The sequence below is a fragment of the Cyclopterus lumpus genome, chromosome 22 (genome assembly GCF_009769545.1).
Source record: "Cyclopterus lumpus isolate fCycLum1 chromosome 22, fCycLum1.pri, whole genome shotgun sequence".
In the NCBI taxonomy this organism is placed as follows: domain Eukaryota; kingdom Metazoa; phylum Chordata; class Actinopteri; order Perciformes; family Cyclopteridae; genus Cyclopterus; species Cyclopterus lumpus.
This window is the reverse complement of record NC_046987.1, coordinates 6,108,437-6,128,573: the sequence shown is the minus strand read 5'-3', so window position 1 is coordinate 6,128,573 and position 20,137 is coordinate 6,108,437. Positions and strand designations below refer to the sequence as shown.

Below are 20,137 nucleotides of genomic sequence, written 5' to 3'. Positions count from 1 at the left end.
TTGCCGCAAACCTTCGTACTAAGGACGGATCATTATCGCTTATCGAAACCCTGAACCTTTCATCTTGCTAACTTGTAAAACTTATTCCCATCAGCCGTGGCTGCACTTTGTTAGTATGATGAACTACGATGGTGAACATTGCAGCATTTTATCTGCTTAACATCCCAATGTTAGTACTGTCATTGTTAACACCTCGATGTTAGCACTTAGCTCAAGTACTGCTACACATAGCAATACTTGAGCTGGAGACTTCTAGTTAAATTAACGTGAACTTTTGTTGCACTCTGTGTTTAAATCTTACTGCAAATGGGAGGAAATTAAAAAAATGTCCTTCGACAAGGGCTAATTATTTATATCCTAGTTCTATTATCAAATCATGAATTGTGTGTGGGTCCACAGGTAATAGCTTAAATTAACCCTATTTTAGATTGCTGTTCACCAAGACTTGACAATATTTGCGAATAGAGTTATTGTTAAACTGAATAACAAACTCTTGTTATTACTTGGATTTTCTCCAGTAGCCTCTGAGAATCTTCTTCCTCATTCTCTTTGGCTGTTGCAAGCTATTTTCCTCACAGCAGCTCATGAAAACTTGAATTCATCTAATTAGGCTGGATTAGCCATTAATGAGATACATGCAGAGATCCATCAACTCAACAATTTTCTTTGGGCGACCAGAAACGTTAAGTTCTGGGCACTTGTGTCAAGTCAAGTTTATTTGACTTTTTATAACAAAAATAATTCATAACACCACACAAGCAGACGTTTTCTCTCGCGCCCCTCTGAGGTTGGCATTGCTCCTGCACCTCATCCAGCTCTGATCTGTGCACCTACGTTCTTCCCAGTAGTTTAAGCGGTACATTCTCCTTATTTCTATTATATTATTATTTTAAGTTCTATATCTTATCCAAAACCCCGTGTACTTCTACCAAAGTTAACTTCAGGCACTTCCTAGAATAGCTTTTAGCATCCCACAGAGAAGCGGTGAGATGTCAGGACCAAGAAATTGAGGATCCATTTCCAACACAAGTCTCTTGAACATGATGCCGATGCATAACTCATTGTGTTTTTTTCCTCTTTTGTTTCTTCCTACTCATGCCACCATGAGGTAAGAACAACAGAGAGACCCAACTCCTTTTGGAATATGCACACATAAGTCTTGGGTGTTGACAACAGGGGTTTGATCGCTGTAACCTTTGTGTTATGGATGGATATGTTGACACTCCCATCCTCGTTTTTTTTTCCTTGTGAAGATCTTATATGAAAGTTTTTAAATATTTTGTTTTTATTTTTTGGGGTGTTGGGGAAAACAATAACATATAGACATTTCCCATAAAATGTATCTGAAGTATATGTTTAGACTGCTTCATTTTCGGTGGAATGGATTCTTGCTGCTATTTAATACATATATGGGTACATTTTGCTGATGATGATTGTAAATACAATTTCAAACATGGACCTAAATGACTTGTCCTTGCACCCCACCTTCAAAAGTCTAATATAAAAATGTATTTAATAAATTTAGCTGTGACTGGTAACTATAACCGGCGAGAGAGAAAGACAGAGAAGAGAACTGTTGAAAAGTGGGCAATAATAGCTCATTAGGCCATATTGCATACACTGTACACGTGCAATGGGAAGAGGTTAAAATGAAGTTGGTTGAACGATGTGTCCATGTGGTCTAGCTTTATTCTGCACTGCACTACTATTAAGTTGAAAACTCATGCAAAGTTAATGGGGAGAATTTTTGTCAAATGAGTGATTGTTTCATTTAAAACCATCTGCAAGTCCTTGTTTTTAGCCTATTTGTTTACCTTGCAGCACATCTGCATCGTGAAAAGTCTTAGTGATTTCCGTCTGCACTGACAACAATCAACTGGATTACTTTTAATACTAAATTAAATATGAATCTGACGAATCACCCCTCGTAAGGATCCACAGGGAAGACCGACTGTGTACTATATAAAAATAGTTTCGGAAGCGTTTCTGGAAAAAAAAAAACACCTGCCCTTGAAGTGATGAATGGCATTTTTGTCAGACAAGAATGTGCAGCTTGTGCTCTTCGAAAACCACAATAGTGACTCTCAGATAGCGTCGAAGTGTAAAAAAATGGCACCAAGATGGAACTTCCCTATGCAGTCGGAATAGAAGAGGCTGGTTGAGATGGAGTTGGGTTAGGGGTGTACTCCCGAGATCAGAAGGAAGACTCGGTAGACTGGTTAAAAGCCAGTATGTGTCAAGATTACAAAGGCTTAAAACGCTAATGGGCTTATTGTGTCCTAACAGAGCAATCACAGGATTGACTGGGACTTGACCAGTAGGTAATACACCTCCAGCAGTGGATTTAACAGGTCTGTGCACCTGCTCTTGCGGTGCGTCATCACGCTTCTGTCACCTCACCGTGACGACAATGTGTATCTGACCATGTGCCTATCCACAAAAGGCCTTGTGAAATATCATGCTGCGCTCAAACCAGCACATTTTAGAATGGAACACATAATCATTGTTTGGTGAGAACCTAAGTGCCAATTTAAAAATGACTCCTGTGTATATAATGTTTCATTAGACGGAGTAAAAGGACTCAGAAGGCCTTGGTAGGAGACGAGTCAGCTTCCGCAGGACATACAAAACCTCCCAACTGTTCGAATAACAGAGAGCACTTTGGCCAACCGAGCCAAGTAAGTGTATCCCTGGGGCATTTTGTCAGTCAGTGCACTCCACACAGACTGACAGCAGCAGATTTTTTTTTCTTTATCTGTGGTTTTGTAAGTGGTGATGGAGCAGCCTTTCTGTAGTATTTTCACTTACCATACGGCCTGACGGGTATCCGCTGTCCTGTGGTCACGGAGATAACTGTGTTCTCTACTGCTGTGATCCATGCTTAACTTTTTTTGAGGCAATGTGTTCAACCATGATCTCATAGCTAGAATGACTGTTTGGACTATGTTTCACGGAATTGCTGCATTATGGATCCATTTGAACTCACATCAGTCTTTTTATACTATGCACCTCTTCTCATAGAGCCGCTCCCTGGTGATGTCATGAGTAAACGCTGATCACAGAACACGAGGCCCTCATTAAGTGGGGTCTAACTGTATAATAAGTCCAAATGACTATATATTTTTGGAAATTAATTATTCCTAGCCCAGTGTCATTCATTTTAACTCCAATATAAACACATCTGTGGCAAAATTAGCTTCTCTGAGAAACTGTTCCGGAAGTCAGATGAAGAAGTATAAAGAGCCACAAAGACATGGCATTCATGTATGGATGTCAGGACACACATGACTTACATCCAGGAGACAGCTATTCATGTCTCCTGTGAAACTAAAAATCAACTTATCTTAAGTTGTAAGTTATGTAAAACGCTTAACTTGCGTAACTGATGCTACGTAACAAACGTACTTACTTTAAACCCAGGACATAATGTCAGTTTCCTGTGTGGAACCAACATTTGATGTTTCCATCTGTAACTGAAGTTGCTTAGCAAAAATACTTATTTTAACCAATAAGTATGGGGTAATTTGATGTTGACGGTACGTTTTACACAGCACTAACCTCCCACATGGCAGATATGTCTGGTAAGAGTTCCGTAACTCCAGTTTGCTCAAGGAACTGTTGACCCCAAACATAAGTACCATCACTCTGTACGACGACATATTGTACATGTCTTTACCTGGGATTTACTATTTGGGAAAGGGTTACTATTTCAATACTATACTGGATTTTAGGATTTTATTGAAATCGAAAGGAATGCAAGTAAAGCCAATCTCAACAAAACACAAGGGTAGATAAAACATGAATTTTATTTTTTTTACACTGAACAATTTCAAATTTACATTTTATTTAAATTATGTGTGTGATGTCTTTCTTTGAAACAGTTTATGAGGTACTGTTTATTTAACATTTAGTGGTGTGTTTATATTTTGAATGTTTGGGGAGACTAGTTAACCCATTGTGTGATGCACACAGATGAGGGCCCTGTGCTGAAATGTGCCGGTTTACAAAGAGCTGTCAAAACTGTTAGTGTAAAAGACATACTATCTTTGCATCGTTAGCAATGATTGATTCAATTCATTAAATTCAGCTTATTTTGTATAGCCCAACATTACATAACATCCCTGTCCCAGGACCTCACATCGGATCAGGAGAAACTCCCCAAAAAAATAGAAAAGAACATTTTTACAGGGAAAAAAGGGAAGAAACCTTCAGGAGAGCAACAGAGGAGGATCCCTCTCCCCAGATGGACAGAAGCAACATATGTCATGTGTACAGAATGAACAGAGTTACAAAGTTACAACACATTCAATGAATATGACAATGTATGAATAATGAGTAGTAGGCATGGACCACAATCCTGATTTCCACAATCCATGAAACAGAAGGAAGAAGAGAGGAGAGGGGGGAGTATCAGCAGGGAAATGGCAGGAGGCAGGGCCACGGAGGCAGGAGGCATCGCGAAAGAGGCCAGACCAATGAGGCAGGAGGCACAGAGAAGGAGGCAGGGCCATTGGGAAGGAGGCCAAGTCCAAGGGGCTGGGTGCAGGAAGCAGGGGCAAGGAGTCGGGACCCAGGACCAGCTTCAGACACAGCCAGGTCCAATGGACCCTATGAGACGTGAAGTCACAAAGACTCCGGGGAGGAAGCAGAGTTAATAAGGTGCAATGGAGAGATGTAAATTCATCCATAAGTAGAGAGAGAAGAGGAGATAGGTGCTCAGTGTATCCTAAAACATCCCCCAGCAGCCTATAAGCCTATAGCAGCATATCTAGGGGCTCGACCAGGCCAAACCTAAGACAGCCCTAACTATAAGCGCTGTTAAAGAGGAAAGTCTTAAGTGGTTATGAGGTGACTGTGTCTGCCCCCCGGACAGAAAGTGGAAGCTGGTTCCATAAGAGGAGCTTGATAACTGAAGGCTCTGGCTCCCATCCTACTCCCGCATTTAGTGAGCACAGCTCTCTAGTGGGGCAATATTGTACTACTTAAGTTATGATTGATATGATATTCTATATGAGTTTGAGAGATTGCACAATAATCAAAATGTGCACTAATGACCATTTCCCACATTGCCAAATCTTTTGTGTGTGCTTCTTTGATGCCACCATGAGGAAACAAGTTATCAGAATTTCAGAATTCCATTTCAGAAAGCGCTAATGACCTTTTGCATGGTTTGTAACCTGCTGTTTGTGCTTCATATACTGTAATGTGTGTCAGTAAGATGGTATTGCAGACTCTTAACCCTTGTATGGTGTTCATTGTTTTGTTACTCAGCAGGTGTTGTGGGTCTGTTGGACCCGCCGTATTTTTGGGTGTATTTAATTCAACACAATCAAACTATTTTATGTTAAAATACTCAACAGATGTTTTCTTCAACCCAATTAGAAGCAATATAAACAGCAAATATGGTTAATATTTGCCCTTTAACTTTGTTATCACACATTTACAAATTAAAGTGCTACTCGTTTTTTGGGGTTTTGTTGATAAAATCAAGAAAACAATTATAATCAAGATGTGAGTGGACAAAATTCAACACATTTACAAATGTAGCAAGGATGTTCATAACTATTGATTTTTATTTATTTGAATTTCACTGAATTTCATTAGTAATCAGGTCATTTTACATAACACAACACACAGTTTACATTGAACACATTACATTGTTGAAAACATTACCTTTTCATACCAGCCGATACAACACCAGCCTATTCAACACATGAGTGGCAGAGTTTTACTGTGTGTGTGTTGCATATGTACTTCTTGCACTTGATGCATGTATATTGCGTCTTTCTGTCCGTCTTGGGTCCACACACTTCGCAGCGTTTCTTTTTGTTGCTGCCGGCCGCAACCTAGAAAGATGAAAAGATCATGAATTTTACTAAAACCTCTGTCTCGCAAGGTATGAGTGTCAAACATATACTGCACCAGCATCACACACTTACCTCAGGCTCTGCAGATGGTGGTTCTGTAGGTTGGGTGGATGGGGCACTGGCATTGTCCTCCTGAATCCTCCTCACGGTGGCTGCAGAGGCTGAGGTTCTCGGAACATGCTGTCTTCTCAGGATTTGTGGTTTCACCAGTGCCTTTCCAAGTTCCTCGAGAAAGAGGCGTCTCCTCTGGAGCTTCCCCCTGTTCCACTCTGGGTTCAATGCCATCCAGATGACAAAGGCGTTGTACGCCGAGATGTCCAGAATGTCAAAGAAAATCACCAGTGGCCAGCGTAGGGTCCTCCTCTTGCAGCTGTAGGCAGACACCAGCTTGTCCATGTTGTCCACCCCTCCTTTTGTGGCATTGTAGTCCATGATTATCTCTGGTTTCTGATGCTCCAGGCCACAGATTCTTCCATCCCTGTGCAGTGTACTCATGAGTACCACATTCTTGGTTTTCTTTGGCACATAGGATACCAGGGACGTGTCAGCCGTGTAGACAAACTTGGACGAGTTGACAGGCCTGTTCTTTGTAGGCAGCAATTGAGGAGGGAGCTCAGACCGGTTTTTTCTCATCGTTCCTACCATGGTCAGCTTCCTCTTTAGAAGCTCCTGTCCCAGCTTGTACGATGTAAAAAAATTGTCACATGTGATATTATGTCCACTGAGTCCCTGAGCCATGTCCAGGACAACTCTCATCCCTTGATTTTTCTCAGGGCGTCCTCCATCAGCTTTACCAGTGTATACTTGTAAATTCCAAGCATAAGAGGAAGTCGCATCACAGGCAGCCCAGATCTTTATACCATACTTGGCAGGTTTCGATGGTATGCACATGCGCACACACACACACACACACTTACAGCAGGCCCAGACATGAGGAGGACAGACTGAAGGTACACAGGACCTACAATTTCCACACTTTTATTATCCCGGGTCCAGTGGACCCGAACACCCTGTGTGTAATATAAATGTGTAGGGGGGGGTTACGGTGTGCGGTCGATGAAAATTTTGTCTGATATATGTTCTTCGCAGAAAATGAGCCAAGGCCATTAAGTTTGAGCTTAAAAAAATAATGAATCATATTATTTTTGTTTCGATGAAAAATGAAAACGGGTCCCACAGACCCGAACACCAGGCGAATTCGCTGACATTTTTGCCGAGTTTCAACTTTGGCGAACAATTCGCCTGAGGCGAAAGCCAATCAGCGTTGAGATGCTCCGCCCGTCATCACTGTCCTGCCGTTGTTGAATCAGAAAAAAATGGAGGACATCGTAGCGGTTTGCGGACACCCCGAGCTCTTTAATACAACTACAGGTTAGCCTGAAGTAGCTCTGGAAGCCGCAGTCATCCAGACGCAGTTCCTGGAGAAGACGGTGAAATTCACCGAGCTGTGGCGACGGATGATGTTATGAACCCAAATATGAGGGCGTCTGATGTTCTGACGTTTGTGGTAATTCCAGAACAAGTATAGAGTAGAAATAGTGGTTATTTATTTCATGGTGGATGGCGGAAGTTTTTACGGAGACAAGCCACAGAGATAAGCCACGCCCCCTTTTCGGGTCTAAACGCGTCTGTGCATTGACTTTGCATGGGATCCACTCGGACGTTTGGTGTGAACGCAGCACAACTTGTCGGGCGTCGAAATTTACGCGAGTAACGCGGCGCGAATATTCGGTGTGAACGCAGCATAAACCATGTGTCTCAGCATCATCTACAACCGGCTGAAACTTGAAAATGATTTAAACCTTTTAGAAATTATGAAACGAAAAGGTAAACACAGAAAACAAATGGAATTGAGGCTTAGTTACGTAATCACGCAAAGCGTTCGGAAGAGAGACATTTTTTTGACTACGTTGCTGGAGTTACTTTCCAAGGAAATGGGCACATTTTCTGGACCATAACAGTTAGCACTACAATGATCCAAAGCTCCTTCCGGGGTGAAAAAAAGAGAAAACTCAAGCAAACAATTTATGAGTCTATAAATTCCGCCTCCTGTACGTCGCCAGTGAAGCACTGTTGTTTGACGATAGAGCAGACTAAGGATTTCTTGGCTTTGGGAGAGACTTTTTATGTTTCCAAACATTGATTGGCTGTTTTAGATGATAGCAGGGCTGGGAATTAGAAAGCAGCGCTATCCAGGTATTGCAACATTGCAACATGTGGCCTACCTGACAAGGTTTTATGTTCTGTGAATGTGAAAAGGAAAGTTGTCTATCAGCCTTAGATTTCTGGTAAACACACTTATATGTGTCACATTTTATGTGTTGAACATCTGAAATATGCACAAACTTCAATTAATCAGAATGACATCACTGAATATCCACATAACAGGCCTCTATTAAAAAATAAAACAAGGAGTCAAACTCAGAATCACTCCTTGCTAAAATTTGAACAGAGAGCCTTAGAGCTATAACTACTGCAGTGTTATAAGAAAGTCAACATTGACCAAGACAACAGCTCTCCAGGTTAGATGTTGTATTACCTATGAGCTCATTTAGTACAGCAGGGTGTAGACACGGGAAAATAAGTTATAGATTGCATTCAAGCACCCAGATACACCACCAGGCTGCGCTAGGGTTTTTGGTGTAGTAGCATAGTTGTAATTGCAGATCATGTGATGACTTAGGACTGAGAAATACTTTTTACTTCACACATCCAATGTAAAAAAAACGCTGTCCTCATAAATATCACTTCCCAGCATGCATTGTTTGGATGTTAAAACCCTCGAGTGACCCTTCTTTATCGTAGAAAGCATTCGAGATGGAGACTTGCTGTTGGGTTTTTAAATGGATGTTTAGTCCTTAATGCTTCTATCGCCTGTGTAATATGGTCGCTGGGGGCATTCTCATGCATCTCACACTTTTTACAAGATATGGCATAGAAGTGGCTCCAACAGCAGCAGCCACAGATATACTGCGGCTGGATAATTGGTAAAGTGTATACTGCTTTACAGTTAATATACCAAATTAAGTAATTATTTACTTGACACAGTATGGCACATTCTGGACATGATTTTAGCTATCCAACCATTTTTAGGAATAAAAACACACACATTTGTGCTTATAATCTTTATCAATTTTAAAAGGCAACCATTTTTAAAATCTACATGAGTAAAAGATAAAAATATATATTTTCATACATATATATATATATATATATATATATATATATATATATATATATATATATATATATACACTTTCATATTAACATATGTGAATACACACTGACAATCTTAACAATTATACCAGTGGGCTAATGTAAATGTCTGAGAGACACAATCCTAACTGAGAACTGAAGTACTATATGCACCATCAACATTAGCAAACTATTTTAATGTTTTTTTTACAATTAAAAAACCTTTCAAACCCTTCACGATTACGCTCTACGAAACACTGGACAAACACTTTCCCGGAAGGCAACAGGTCACAACAGGTTTTAAACCTGAAGAGCATATCTCTATAAAAATTGAAGATGCCAAGAATAAAAAAAGCAAATAGTAATACAAAAACTAAACAGGTACATTAGGATGCGTTTAACTTAAGTTGCTTTCCCCTTGGCTATATCCCAATGAAAATGCCAATTACTTGTGCAGGCCGATCTCGTCTAGCATTCATAGTTATACCTCCGAAAGATAATGTGGCACAATTCTTAGGTATCTCACAAAATAATTGTGTACGTTATGCACATAATCATGAACGAGGAAGTATAAAGACGGCTAAATTACTCACAGATGTTTGTTAGACAGGTTCAACAAACAGCGATCTTTCATGCATGTTGATTTATTCATTGCGTAATTTGCATGCAACCGGCCGAAAGTGACACGTGTTGCTGGCTTTCATATGGACCGATTTCATAAGATCGCCATCAAATTAAGTAGGTGACATATCTTGTCACAGAAAAGTGATACGTTTGCCTGATGCACGGCTCAGGAAGTCGGCTGATATCCGGATACGAGCTTAAACAGGAGTTAATTCACTCGTGCCAAATCTATCCTGAGACAGACAGTGGACAGGTTTGCAAGGAATGCCGTCCTCGTATTGAGAAATAGAAGACAAACAACATATGTTAGCTTTGGGTTCTGGACCAAATACTGAAAGCTAAATAGAAAGCATTGTCAGTTTAATTCCAAGAGCACGTAATCAGGTCAAAGCTCAAAACACTATCCAGAAATGCTGACTTTGGGAAACACAAATGTGCCACGTGGCACATTTTAAAATGCACTGACTGACAGCCATAGATTAAATTACATGACGGTGCAACACTACCTCAATCAATAAGCTCATTTGTGAGGAACTCCGTATTGAATCTGTTAGTACAAATACTTGATGGATAAACACTCTCGTAGGCACTGTCAATGCAAAATGACATCCTGCTGCCTGGGAGGAGTACACCTCCGAGTGAGGCGAAGCAAAGAGTTGGGAGGGAGAAGGGTGGCGGTTTGGGAAGTGCGGCTCCGACAAGGCAATTAAACGCACCTTGGGCTTGATGGATTTCTAATTGGAGGCTGATCACATCGGAGGTGTGCTGGATTATAGTGCCGGCAATGAATGGGAGAGACAGAGCGTGACAGATTAGTGCTGTTACACCTCTCCCTGAACTGTGGGTGGAGTGTGTGCGAATGGCAGTCTGTATAGCTGTGTCTGCATTACGGCATTTCCATGTGTGTGAGTGTGTGTGTGCGTGTGTGTGTGTGTGTGTGTGTGTGTGTGTGTGTGTGTGTGCATGCATGCACTGGTGTGGCGCTGCTCTGACATGTGGAAAACAACATGGTGGGAATGAGGACAAGGGGGAGGAGATGCAGAAGAACAAAAGGCAGTGAGGAAAGAAAGTGAGTGAGAGGATGGATCTTAACGAAAGAACACAGAGAGAGCAAAACAGAGAGAGAGAGAGCGTGAGACACGGCGAGAAAAGCAGGGAAAGGAAGATGGCATCCATAATGAACCACAGTTATTCTCAAGAAACCGCAAAATTCCAATTTAAAAAAACAGGAGCATATACCATATAGTGTTTTAGAATTGATGCCAACGCCCTACTTTAAGAGGTGCCTTAAAGGGGAATTCTTTCACGTGATTAATTCACTGTTGAATATATGTTTTTGTCACGTTTACTTTCACAAAGAACACAAATATTTAAGCAGCATACTTAGTTTTTCTCTGAACAATGTCAATTTTCCCAACTCAATCGTGTGATGCCGATATTAAAGGCCGTAAACAAGACCGCACACTTTATTACTCCTTTCAACCATGACAAAGCCAGTACAGAACAAGTCAACTCCTTACGTTATAACCATTCTTAATCAAAACGGATACTATCAGTATTTCACACTTTGTGTCCTGTATAAAGTAGCTGTTTAGTTGCAGGAGGGGAAGTGTAGGACCTTGCATTTTTGGAGCTTGAAAAAAAAAGGGAGGATATCCGGGAATCCACAAGTCGCCCCAACTTTATGAGTATGCCATTCTTATACTGGAGTATCCCTTTAAAATACATCGCTAGAAAATTGTTAATCATGAGTATTTGTTTGACGACTTTGTCTTCACATTGCCTACACTAACAATACGTTTTTTTAAATTTTGTATTTACCTTCTACCCTCTAAAAGGTAAATACAAATTTAATCTGGCCTTCGGTTTTGTCCTTTCGTGTTCATTGTGTAACTACCCACATTTAAAAAGGAACTCTGGGATGGACCGGGAACTTTAAGTGACCCTGTATTCCTCCCGATGGCTAGTCCGGCCATGGAGGCCCTATGTGGATCATGACACGAGTGTAATGCCATACTGCTTTTGGCTTTCTTACAGCAGCTTAACTGTGCTTCTGCAGAATGTATAGTCTCATCTCCCTGTAATGCACCAAAGTGCACATCACATAAAGTGTCCTGTTGATGCCATTTGAAATGAGTGAAGACGTCAAAGGGTGCACCAAGAGGGAGGAGTGTGGGACGGATGAAAAGGGGAAAGGGAGGTGAAGAAGTTGACTGGGAGGGAGACGTCAACTTCGCCCAAACCGAAGGATATAGGCGATGGAGAGGACGAGGGGAGGGAGGTTGAATGGAGTGAGAAAAACCGAGCGGGAGGAGAGAGAGAGACAAGAGATTGCGTATGTGTGTGTCTGTAAAGTGAAGGGGAGGAAAAACAGGAAGAAAGAACAGGCGAGGAACTTTTAATGGCCCTGCTGTTGTCTTTGTCAGCACACTGTGACAGCCAGAATCAATTATTAAGCAAGACCACCAGCCTTTGGAGCAGGAGAAGAAGAGGGTGCGGCGGGGAGGTGATGAGAGCTGGGGCGTTGATGTAAAGAAAGGATTAAAAGAGGAACAGAGAACAAGGGAAAGGGAGGAGGCTGTTTGGAAAAGGAGTGAGGAGGCTAAATTAGGAGACGGGGAGAGAGCAGGCGGGGAGGATGAAGGAGACCCAAAAAAAAAATGATGATGAGGAGCAAACGAGATGCAGGAGACGGGGTTTGTGTCTTCTTTCATGTCTTCGTCCTTCAGGTCATGCATGCTCATAGAGGCGAATGAGAAGACGAGGCCTCTGGTCATGCTGGTGCAGATGGGCTGTTGGTGCACCACTGTACAGATGAGGACCCAGCCGTGACACCTGTGTGTGTGTGTGTGTGTGTGTGTGTGTGTGTGTGTGTGTGTGTGTGTGTGTGTGTGTGTGTTTCCAAACAGCAGAAAGACAAGCCCCGAAAGGGGATGAGAGTGGAGAAAGAAAGGGCGGGCCAAATCCAGTAAAAGTAAAAAGCTGCAACGTTAGATTATTTAAACGTGTGGTTCCGCCATTGGTTGTGTGCTCATTTTTGTTGGCAGATAATTAGTGTTAATTCAGCCAGGATGTGAGAGGAAAGTAGGAAGGAAGAGGACCTGGATAAAATGAACTATACTGCTGGGAAGCAGACCTTCATGCTTATTTAAGTAGCTGCTTGCACCTGCTGCGTTTTGCTTTTTTGTTCTCCCTTTTCAAGCTTGGGAGTAATTGGCAAATAGGTTGTTGACGCATACATCTAAAACAAATATGTACATCCAATTTTCATTTAAAAAAACATCTAACACCTCTTTGTAGAAAGTTCTTTTCTTGCAAGTAATACATCTTCTCTTACATTATAACATGCTCATTAATTGCATAGATCCCCCGAAACACAAATGTAAAATTCACACTGCTATCGGTGTCGAGCAAGATGTCGCATTTGTTGTTCCCAACACTGCAAGCTAATTTGGCCAATGTCAAGTCCTCATTAAACGTTGAACTATTGTGTCCTATAAATGCACCTAATTGATGGTTTCTTTCCCAAGTTTAGTGCCTCCAACTCCTGGTGTGAACTATCTGTCTTGTTAGCCAGGTGGCCACTAAATCTGGTGGTGGGTTCATTAGAGGGTTTTCTCTGAGAACAGCAGTCTGCTGTGGCCACAAACTTGGTTTATAAGACGATGAACCAGGAGTTACGGCTCACGTTTTAAGCTAAAATGCCCTGTAGAGGGACTGCACAGTCGGCCATGTGGGTCCGTCACATGAAGAGATCCCTTTCACATCACTCAGACATTTGATCCATTAATACCACTAAAACGTGATGCAGCTTTGAATTCTGCTTCCTCTAATATAATTGTAACGACACTCTAATGTTTGACATTAACTAGTCTTATTGCTCTTAGTATTCGTGTTAGTAGTTGTAGTGATATTTTGTAACCTGATAGGTAGGGCTGCAACCAATCACAAAACTCACAGTTTTGAGTCGCGGATCATATCAGCAGAAGAAATAGTGAGCAAATATAACTTTTAGAGATGTCCATTAATAGTTGCTGAATAATGTATTAGTTGACAACTCATCTATTAATCGTTGTAGAAGATGTTCACAAAAAGGAGGCTGGAATCAGAGAAATGTTTCATCTTTTTCAAAATACCTATGCATTGAAAAAATGTAATCATTTAGAACTAATCTATTAATAGATACAGCTCCATCTTAAAAGAACAACCTTTCCACCGCAGCAAAGCGTAAGGCCAAAGCATGTCCTATGCAGAAATTGAAAGTGATGATTAAATAGAAACACACTTTATGTCTAACTGTGTCAGATTTGAGCAATTATTTAGGTACAATGTCATAAGAACCGACCATTTGAAAAGAAAAAGGTCTGACGGTTAGATTTGGTGAAAATGAATATGTGCAGCAACGAGCATTCTGCCGGAGAACCAAACAATCTTAATAAACACAAATGACGAATAGAACATATTTATTTGCCCTGATTACTTTCTTTTGCTTTCAATAATGATTGTTGATCGTGGATGAGCCCTATCGGTTGATAGAGATTGTTATTGTTGTGGTTTTGTTATAGAAACTGCAATACAAGGTTCCAGACTTTTTAAAGTTTTTTTATAGAAGCTGTTTTACTTTTGAAGGTCTGATTTAAGCATCAAGGCACTGTTCTTAATTACCAACACTCTGTTATTCATCCACGATTCCTTTCCTGTTGACTGCCAAAGAGGTAACGATCATTCTCACCGATTCACAAACAAAGACACCAGCTCAACATTTAATTACCCATTTCTTTGAGTGTTTACTCACTTGAAATATTACTCTGCCATCAAATTAACTGATGAAGAAACAAATTAAATATATACATTTACAGCAAAACAAAGGTCAAAAAGGCCTCTGGAGATGCAAATCGAAATAAAACCAGGGACAGAGTTATTACGGCTAAAGTTTAAAAGGTCAGACATCTGAGCGAGCAGCTCTCTTCCATCAGGAAATTGAAATTACATTTGATGGAGTGGGTTGTGTGCGTGGAAACAGACCAAAAATGGGTCGTGACGACAAGAAAGGTGAACACATTTGTGAGAAATCGAAAGAATGAAAGAGAATTGTGAACCTGTGAGGAAACCGGTGGAGAGCAATAAAAAAAACGGAAGTTGACGAGTATGGCGCATTGATTCGGTGTGTGTCCATTCAGAGTGTTCATCGGGTAATGATGAAGATATTTGATGCATGGCCGGTGGTCACTTCCACACACACACACACACACACACACACCTTGCGGTATCTCCAACGGATCTAAAATAGCTATTCTTTGTTTGGTAGGGTCGATGCAAGCATGCAGGAGAGCAGAATGCTCGCTAATGATTTCACTGGAGCATGTTATTGTACTATTGATGCACAAAAGGAGCATCTTATCTCGGTGATCGTAATTAAACAAAGAGAGGTGGTCTCCAGCCGTGGTCGACATCGCACACAGCAGCAGTTGTTTGTTCAATGCTGTGGGGAAGCCTCTAACCTCTAACGCGTGGAGAGTTTCACTTTCAAGCAGCATGGCAGCACTTCTGAGTGTTTTTTCATCTAGTGTATATCCCGTTTGGGAGTTGCACTCTTCAAGCTCGCACTTTCATTAAACCCGGGGGTGGGCGGGGGGGGGGGCATTTTAGGAGTCTGATTGACCAGCACAGCCGCTGTTCTTCGCCCAGTGGGTCGATATGTTCAGTCAAGAAAGCAGGATTGTCACATCTGCACAGCTGGCCTCATTTTGTATTGTTGGATCACGACGCAACAAAGCTCAAAGATTGAAAAAGTCAACTGTTATTTGGCTGGCAAAATTTGTATAAAATGGAGATTATTGTGATTAGGGTTATTCATTATCACTCTTTTCTCTTTTTTCTTCCAGCCCTTGTGTGAACTACTTGTTATGCTGCTTTTAAGTTCCCAAAAGACACAGAACAAAGAAAGAGAAGTAAGCGAAAAGAAGAAGCAGCAATTGCTTTTGATATCAAGGAAAATTTGGGAGCACCATGGAGCTCCATGGTGGGAAATTTGGTGGGAAATTTGGATCAGTTCATTGGTTGCACCACCACTAAAATATCTCAATAAATATTGGCTGGATTACCATGATTTCTTTTTTGTGTGGAAAACCACGATCACTTGGGGATGTCTGGAGGTCTCTTAACTTGTATTCTTCCTCTAGTTTGCCCGATATCTAAGATAACTCGGCATCTACAAGATGGATTGGCAAAAATTAGGCATCCTGATGACTTTGATGATCCCCTGTCTTTCCCGCCACAAGGAGAATAGGAGTGAAATGATTTTCCACTGTTGGAAGGATTGCAATAATATTTGTTGTACACGTTCTTCTACCCCTAAGGTTGAATTGTAATGCTTTTGGCTATCCACCAGACCACATGAACCACAACCAAGTCATGACCAAGACCAGATTGTATTCAGACCGAGACAAGAGCAAGACTTTGAGTGGTTGACGTTTGACAGATCTGACGGATCCACATTCTCGTAAAACTGTATATGTCTCTTGATAAAGTGAATTTTAGTTTTTTTATAATCAATAAAAGTAATGATGTTAACAAATAAATCCGTCAATCCAGTGATACCTCTGCAGTTGTGGACTTGACTCGTCTTGAAACTAAATCCTTGGCCCTTTTTGTCTGAGACCGAAACAAGATGAAATAAAATGTGATCCATTCCAAGACGAGACCAAGACCATCACTAAGTGGTCCACCACACACCAAGATTGATCTCGAGTACGACAACACTGTTAAGCACACCGATTAGGTCAAATTATCCAATACTTTGATCAACCTCGGCTGTACGTTCTGCTTTCGGAGACAATGGTCAACGTCAGATGGTGGATTGACTGTCTGACTGACATCCACTGAGAGATGTCAGTCAGACAGGCAGAGATTCGTGCTGCTACCTGTGTTTCAGATTGGGGAAACGAGAGGATCAGTTGGGTGTCGTCAGCATAGCTGTGGTAGGAGAAGCCATGCGAGCGAATGACAGAGCCGAGAGAGTTGGTGTACAGAGAGAAGAGAAGAGGACCAAGGACTGAGCCCTGAGGGACCCCAGTAGTCAGAGGACAAGGCTCAGACTAGATCCTCTCCAGGTTACCCGGTAAGTGCGGTTGGTGAGGTAGGATGAGAAGAATGAGAGCATGGTGCCTGAGATACCCAGATCCTGGAGGGAGGAAAAAAGGATCTGGTGGTTCACTCTGTCAAAGGCAGAGGAAAGGTCTAGAAGGATAAGGACAGATGAGAGAGAGGCTGCTTTAGCAGTGTGAAGTTGCTTAGAGACAGCAAGGAGGGCAGTCTCTGTTGAGTGGCCTGCCTTGAATCCAGACTGGTGGGGTTCTAGAAGGTTGGTCAAGGAGGTTGGAAAAAATAGACAAGAGCTTTTTGGGGTTAGACAAAGAGGATTCGATTCTGGATTGGTAGAACAGACTTTTGGCTGCAGAGATAGCGGCAGAAAAGGAGGAGATAAGAGAGTGATAAGCGAGCAGGTCGTCTATCGTGTGTTTTACTTTACCTTTTTGTGCAGTTCAGCCCCATGTTTCCAAATGTATTTGTGCATCTGGCTCTCATGTTACGACCTAATTAGCTTGATGAAATAGAATTAAGTACCAATTTAAAAACAACATTCTGAGGCTTAGAAAATCAATGTGTTTTGCCAAATGCAACCACCTGTATCTCCGCATCTCAACCAGACAGCAAGCACTTTGGATGTGTTCGCGTGTCTGCAGGCACATGTATGTGTGTGTGTGTGTGTGTGTGTGTGTGTGCGTGTGTGTGTGTGTGTATGTGTATGTGTTTAATCCACCTCTTAAAAACCTTAAGAACAGCATTCGACATCAATGCAAATAATCCAGTTTACCATTGTTTTGCCCTGGCTCGGTCCCAGCTTCACAATGGGAAGTGAAGCGTGCGATAAACAGTAGCAAATAAAGAGGGTGTTTCAGGGACACGAGCAGCAAACTAAATCTCCATGTGAAAGCCTGAGGAAAAGCCAAATGCCAAGCTGTGCCATGTCTCAGTGCCCACAATAACCCACTGTAGCCCTTAAACGCCTGTTGACTCTTATATAAACACCAGACTTTGACTTTCATATGAGCCTTTTACAGGAAAGTTGTTGAATTGAATATGAAGCATGGGACCATGAGCACTCAGGCAAACACACACGCACACCAATTACGTAATAGAAGTGCAAATCAAGTTTAATAACATGATGAGCTCAACGACATTCCCAAAAAAATTCTGATTTGAGTGGAACACACATATGCACACCACTAGAGCAGAATATCTTTTAGAGGCACCAGACCCACATCGCAAGTCATGTGAACTCACACGGAAGAACAATTAATGCATGTAGCAGGAAAAGTTATTTCCGGCAAAACACTTTTTGTTATTGTTTTGTTCAAGTTTTGTTTGTTTACTTCCTGAGGCAGTAATGTTTCATGATCTCTATAGGCTTCCCTCATTTATAAATGTGTAATGAAATGGTTTCTTATTCATGCCGTGGTCCTCGAATCAAACACATAGCCAAGGAGAGGACACTGTGACAACAGCTTTGTTACTTTGTGTGTGTGTGTATATGTCTGCTCAAAACCCAGCACTTATAAGGACTTGTAAGGACAAGAAGGGTCTGTGTGTGTGTGTGTTTGCGTGTGTGTGTGTGTGTGTGTTTCCAGATGTGGGTTTATTCTCACAGGACAGGGCTTTATGAACATGAATGAAGGGGCTGTATTTGTATTTTTTTTAAATCTTCTGCTTGAGGGACCTGAACATGCATGCATGCACAAACACAGTGAGCAGAGCAAGAAATGGGAAAGAGAGAAGCACAGATAAACAATTGTTTATTGTTTGGGACCAAAGGTACATGCAGGTTATGGACAGACATGGATGTAACACAGACATGGATGTAACACATTTAGTCAAGCACTGTACTTGAGTACAATTGCTCAAACAAAATTCAGTTTTATGCTATGTTCACTCCACTGTGTTTATGACACTGTCTTCTAAATATCATATACCATGAGCCACTAGATTGTTATGATAAGTTACGGAGCAATGCAATGTCAGCAAATTCTGCACAGTGGGAAAAAAGTGTCAAAGTCAGACACAATCCTTCTGCAGACACTAAGGTAGCACCATGCCCACTGGCAACTTTGGTAAACCTATTCTAGAAATAACAAGCATTTCAAACACGTCTGTATTGCACCGTACGAAGACTAAACAAACTTTTTCCCAAAAGGCAACAGGTCACAATAACCTGTGAAACTGAACAAAAAGCATTGCGTTAAACTCAGCATGCGTTGAACTCAGCACGCGTTGCGCTAAACTCAGCACGCGTTGCACTAAACTCAGCATGCGTTGAACTCAGCACGCATTGCGTTAAACTCAGCACGCGTTGAACTCAGCACGCGTTGCGCTAAACTCAGCACGCGTTGAACTCAGCACGCGTTGCACTAAACTCAGCATGCGTTGAACTCAGCACGCATTGCGTTAAACTCAGCACGCGTTGAACTCAGCACGCGTTGAACTCAGCACGCGTTGCGCTAAACTCAGCACGCGTTGCGCTAAACTCAGCACGCGTTGCGCTAAACTCAGCACACGTTGCGCTAAACTCAGCACGCGTTGCTAACGGTTGCATTGGTTCCTGCGTAACGTGCATCAATCTCTATTCTGCGCGTTCGAATTCTGAGCTCACAAAGCTGCGTTCTCCGGACCTTGACCTCTGCACCAAGACGGTTCGACAAGATTCACGAATACCCTCCCAGCCCGATATACTATATAGAGTATTTTTTACCTTCTCTGTGTTACGGGCAAGATTTTCTAAAACATACAACGGATAAATATACTTTTTGTACCTTCAAAATACAAAGTCACGGTACAGGAGCCACAGCAGCACGTCGTCAGTGCATCACATATCAGCATGAAGATTAACGCCGCGTGGTACGTGAAAAAATGTGAGGCAAAAGAAATAGTTTAGCAGCCGCGACTCGTGGCACACGTCTCCAGAGCAGACACACAAATACCGCCAGCACAACGGGTTGCTCACTGTGTGGAAATGTCACATGAATTCGTGCATGATAATGTTTTAATGAAGATAAAAGTCTGATAGTTTTGTGTGACCTTTTATTATTTATCCAGAGTGCTGAGGAGGTTCGCCGCGAGCAGCCGTAAACAGAATCAAGAAGCTGTTTTCTGGCGGAATAATGACTGAAAACACAGAGTGTGCACTTTTGACAGCTTCACTCCTGTTATAACCCTTGTTCTTATAATGCTGGTATGTTTTTGTTTGTTTTATGTATTCACTGGCAGAAGTTGAGTTCCTTCCATATATTTTACTCCATTCAGAGTGGCATCACTGGTTTAACTGGTTTCCTCAGGTACACTAAAATATACGGATTTACATGAACAGTTCTAAAGCAGAGACTATCTGTTCAGGG

General features: G+C 41.7%; 1 protein-coding gene across 1 annotated transcript in view; it reads right to left on the bottom strand.

Moving 5' to 3' along the window:
* Positions 1-5,702: 5,702 nt before the first annotated feature.
* LOC117751546 overlaps positions 5,703-20,137 on the bottom strand; it is a 44,640-nt gene continuing 30,205 nt past the window's right edge. The window contains exons 4-5 of the mRNA XM_034563465.1: positions 5,940-6,670; positions 5,703-5,846 (exon numbers count right to left, since the gene is read on the bottom strand). Coding sequence (XP_034419356.1) covers positions 5,703-5,846; positions 5,940-6,670 — 875 coding nt within the window. The remainder of the gene's footprint in view (positions 5,847-5,939; positions 6,671-20,137) is intronic.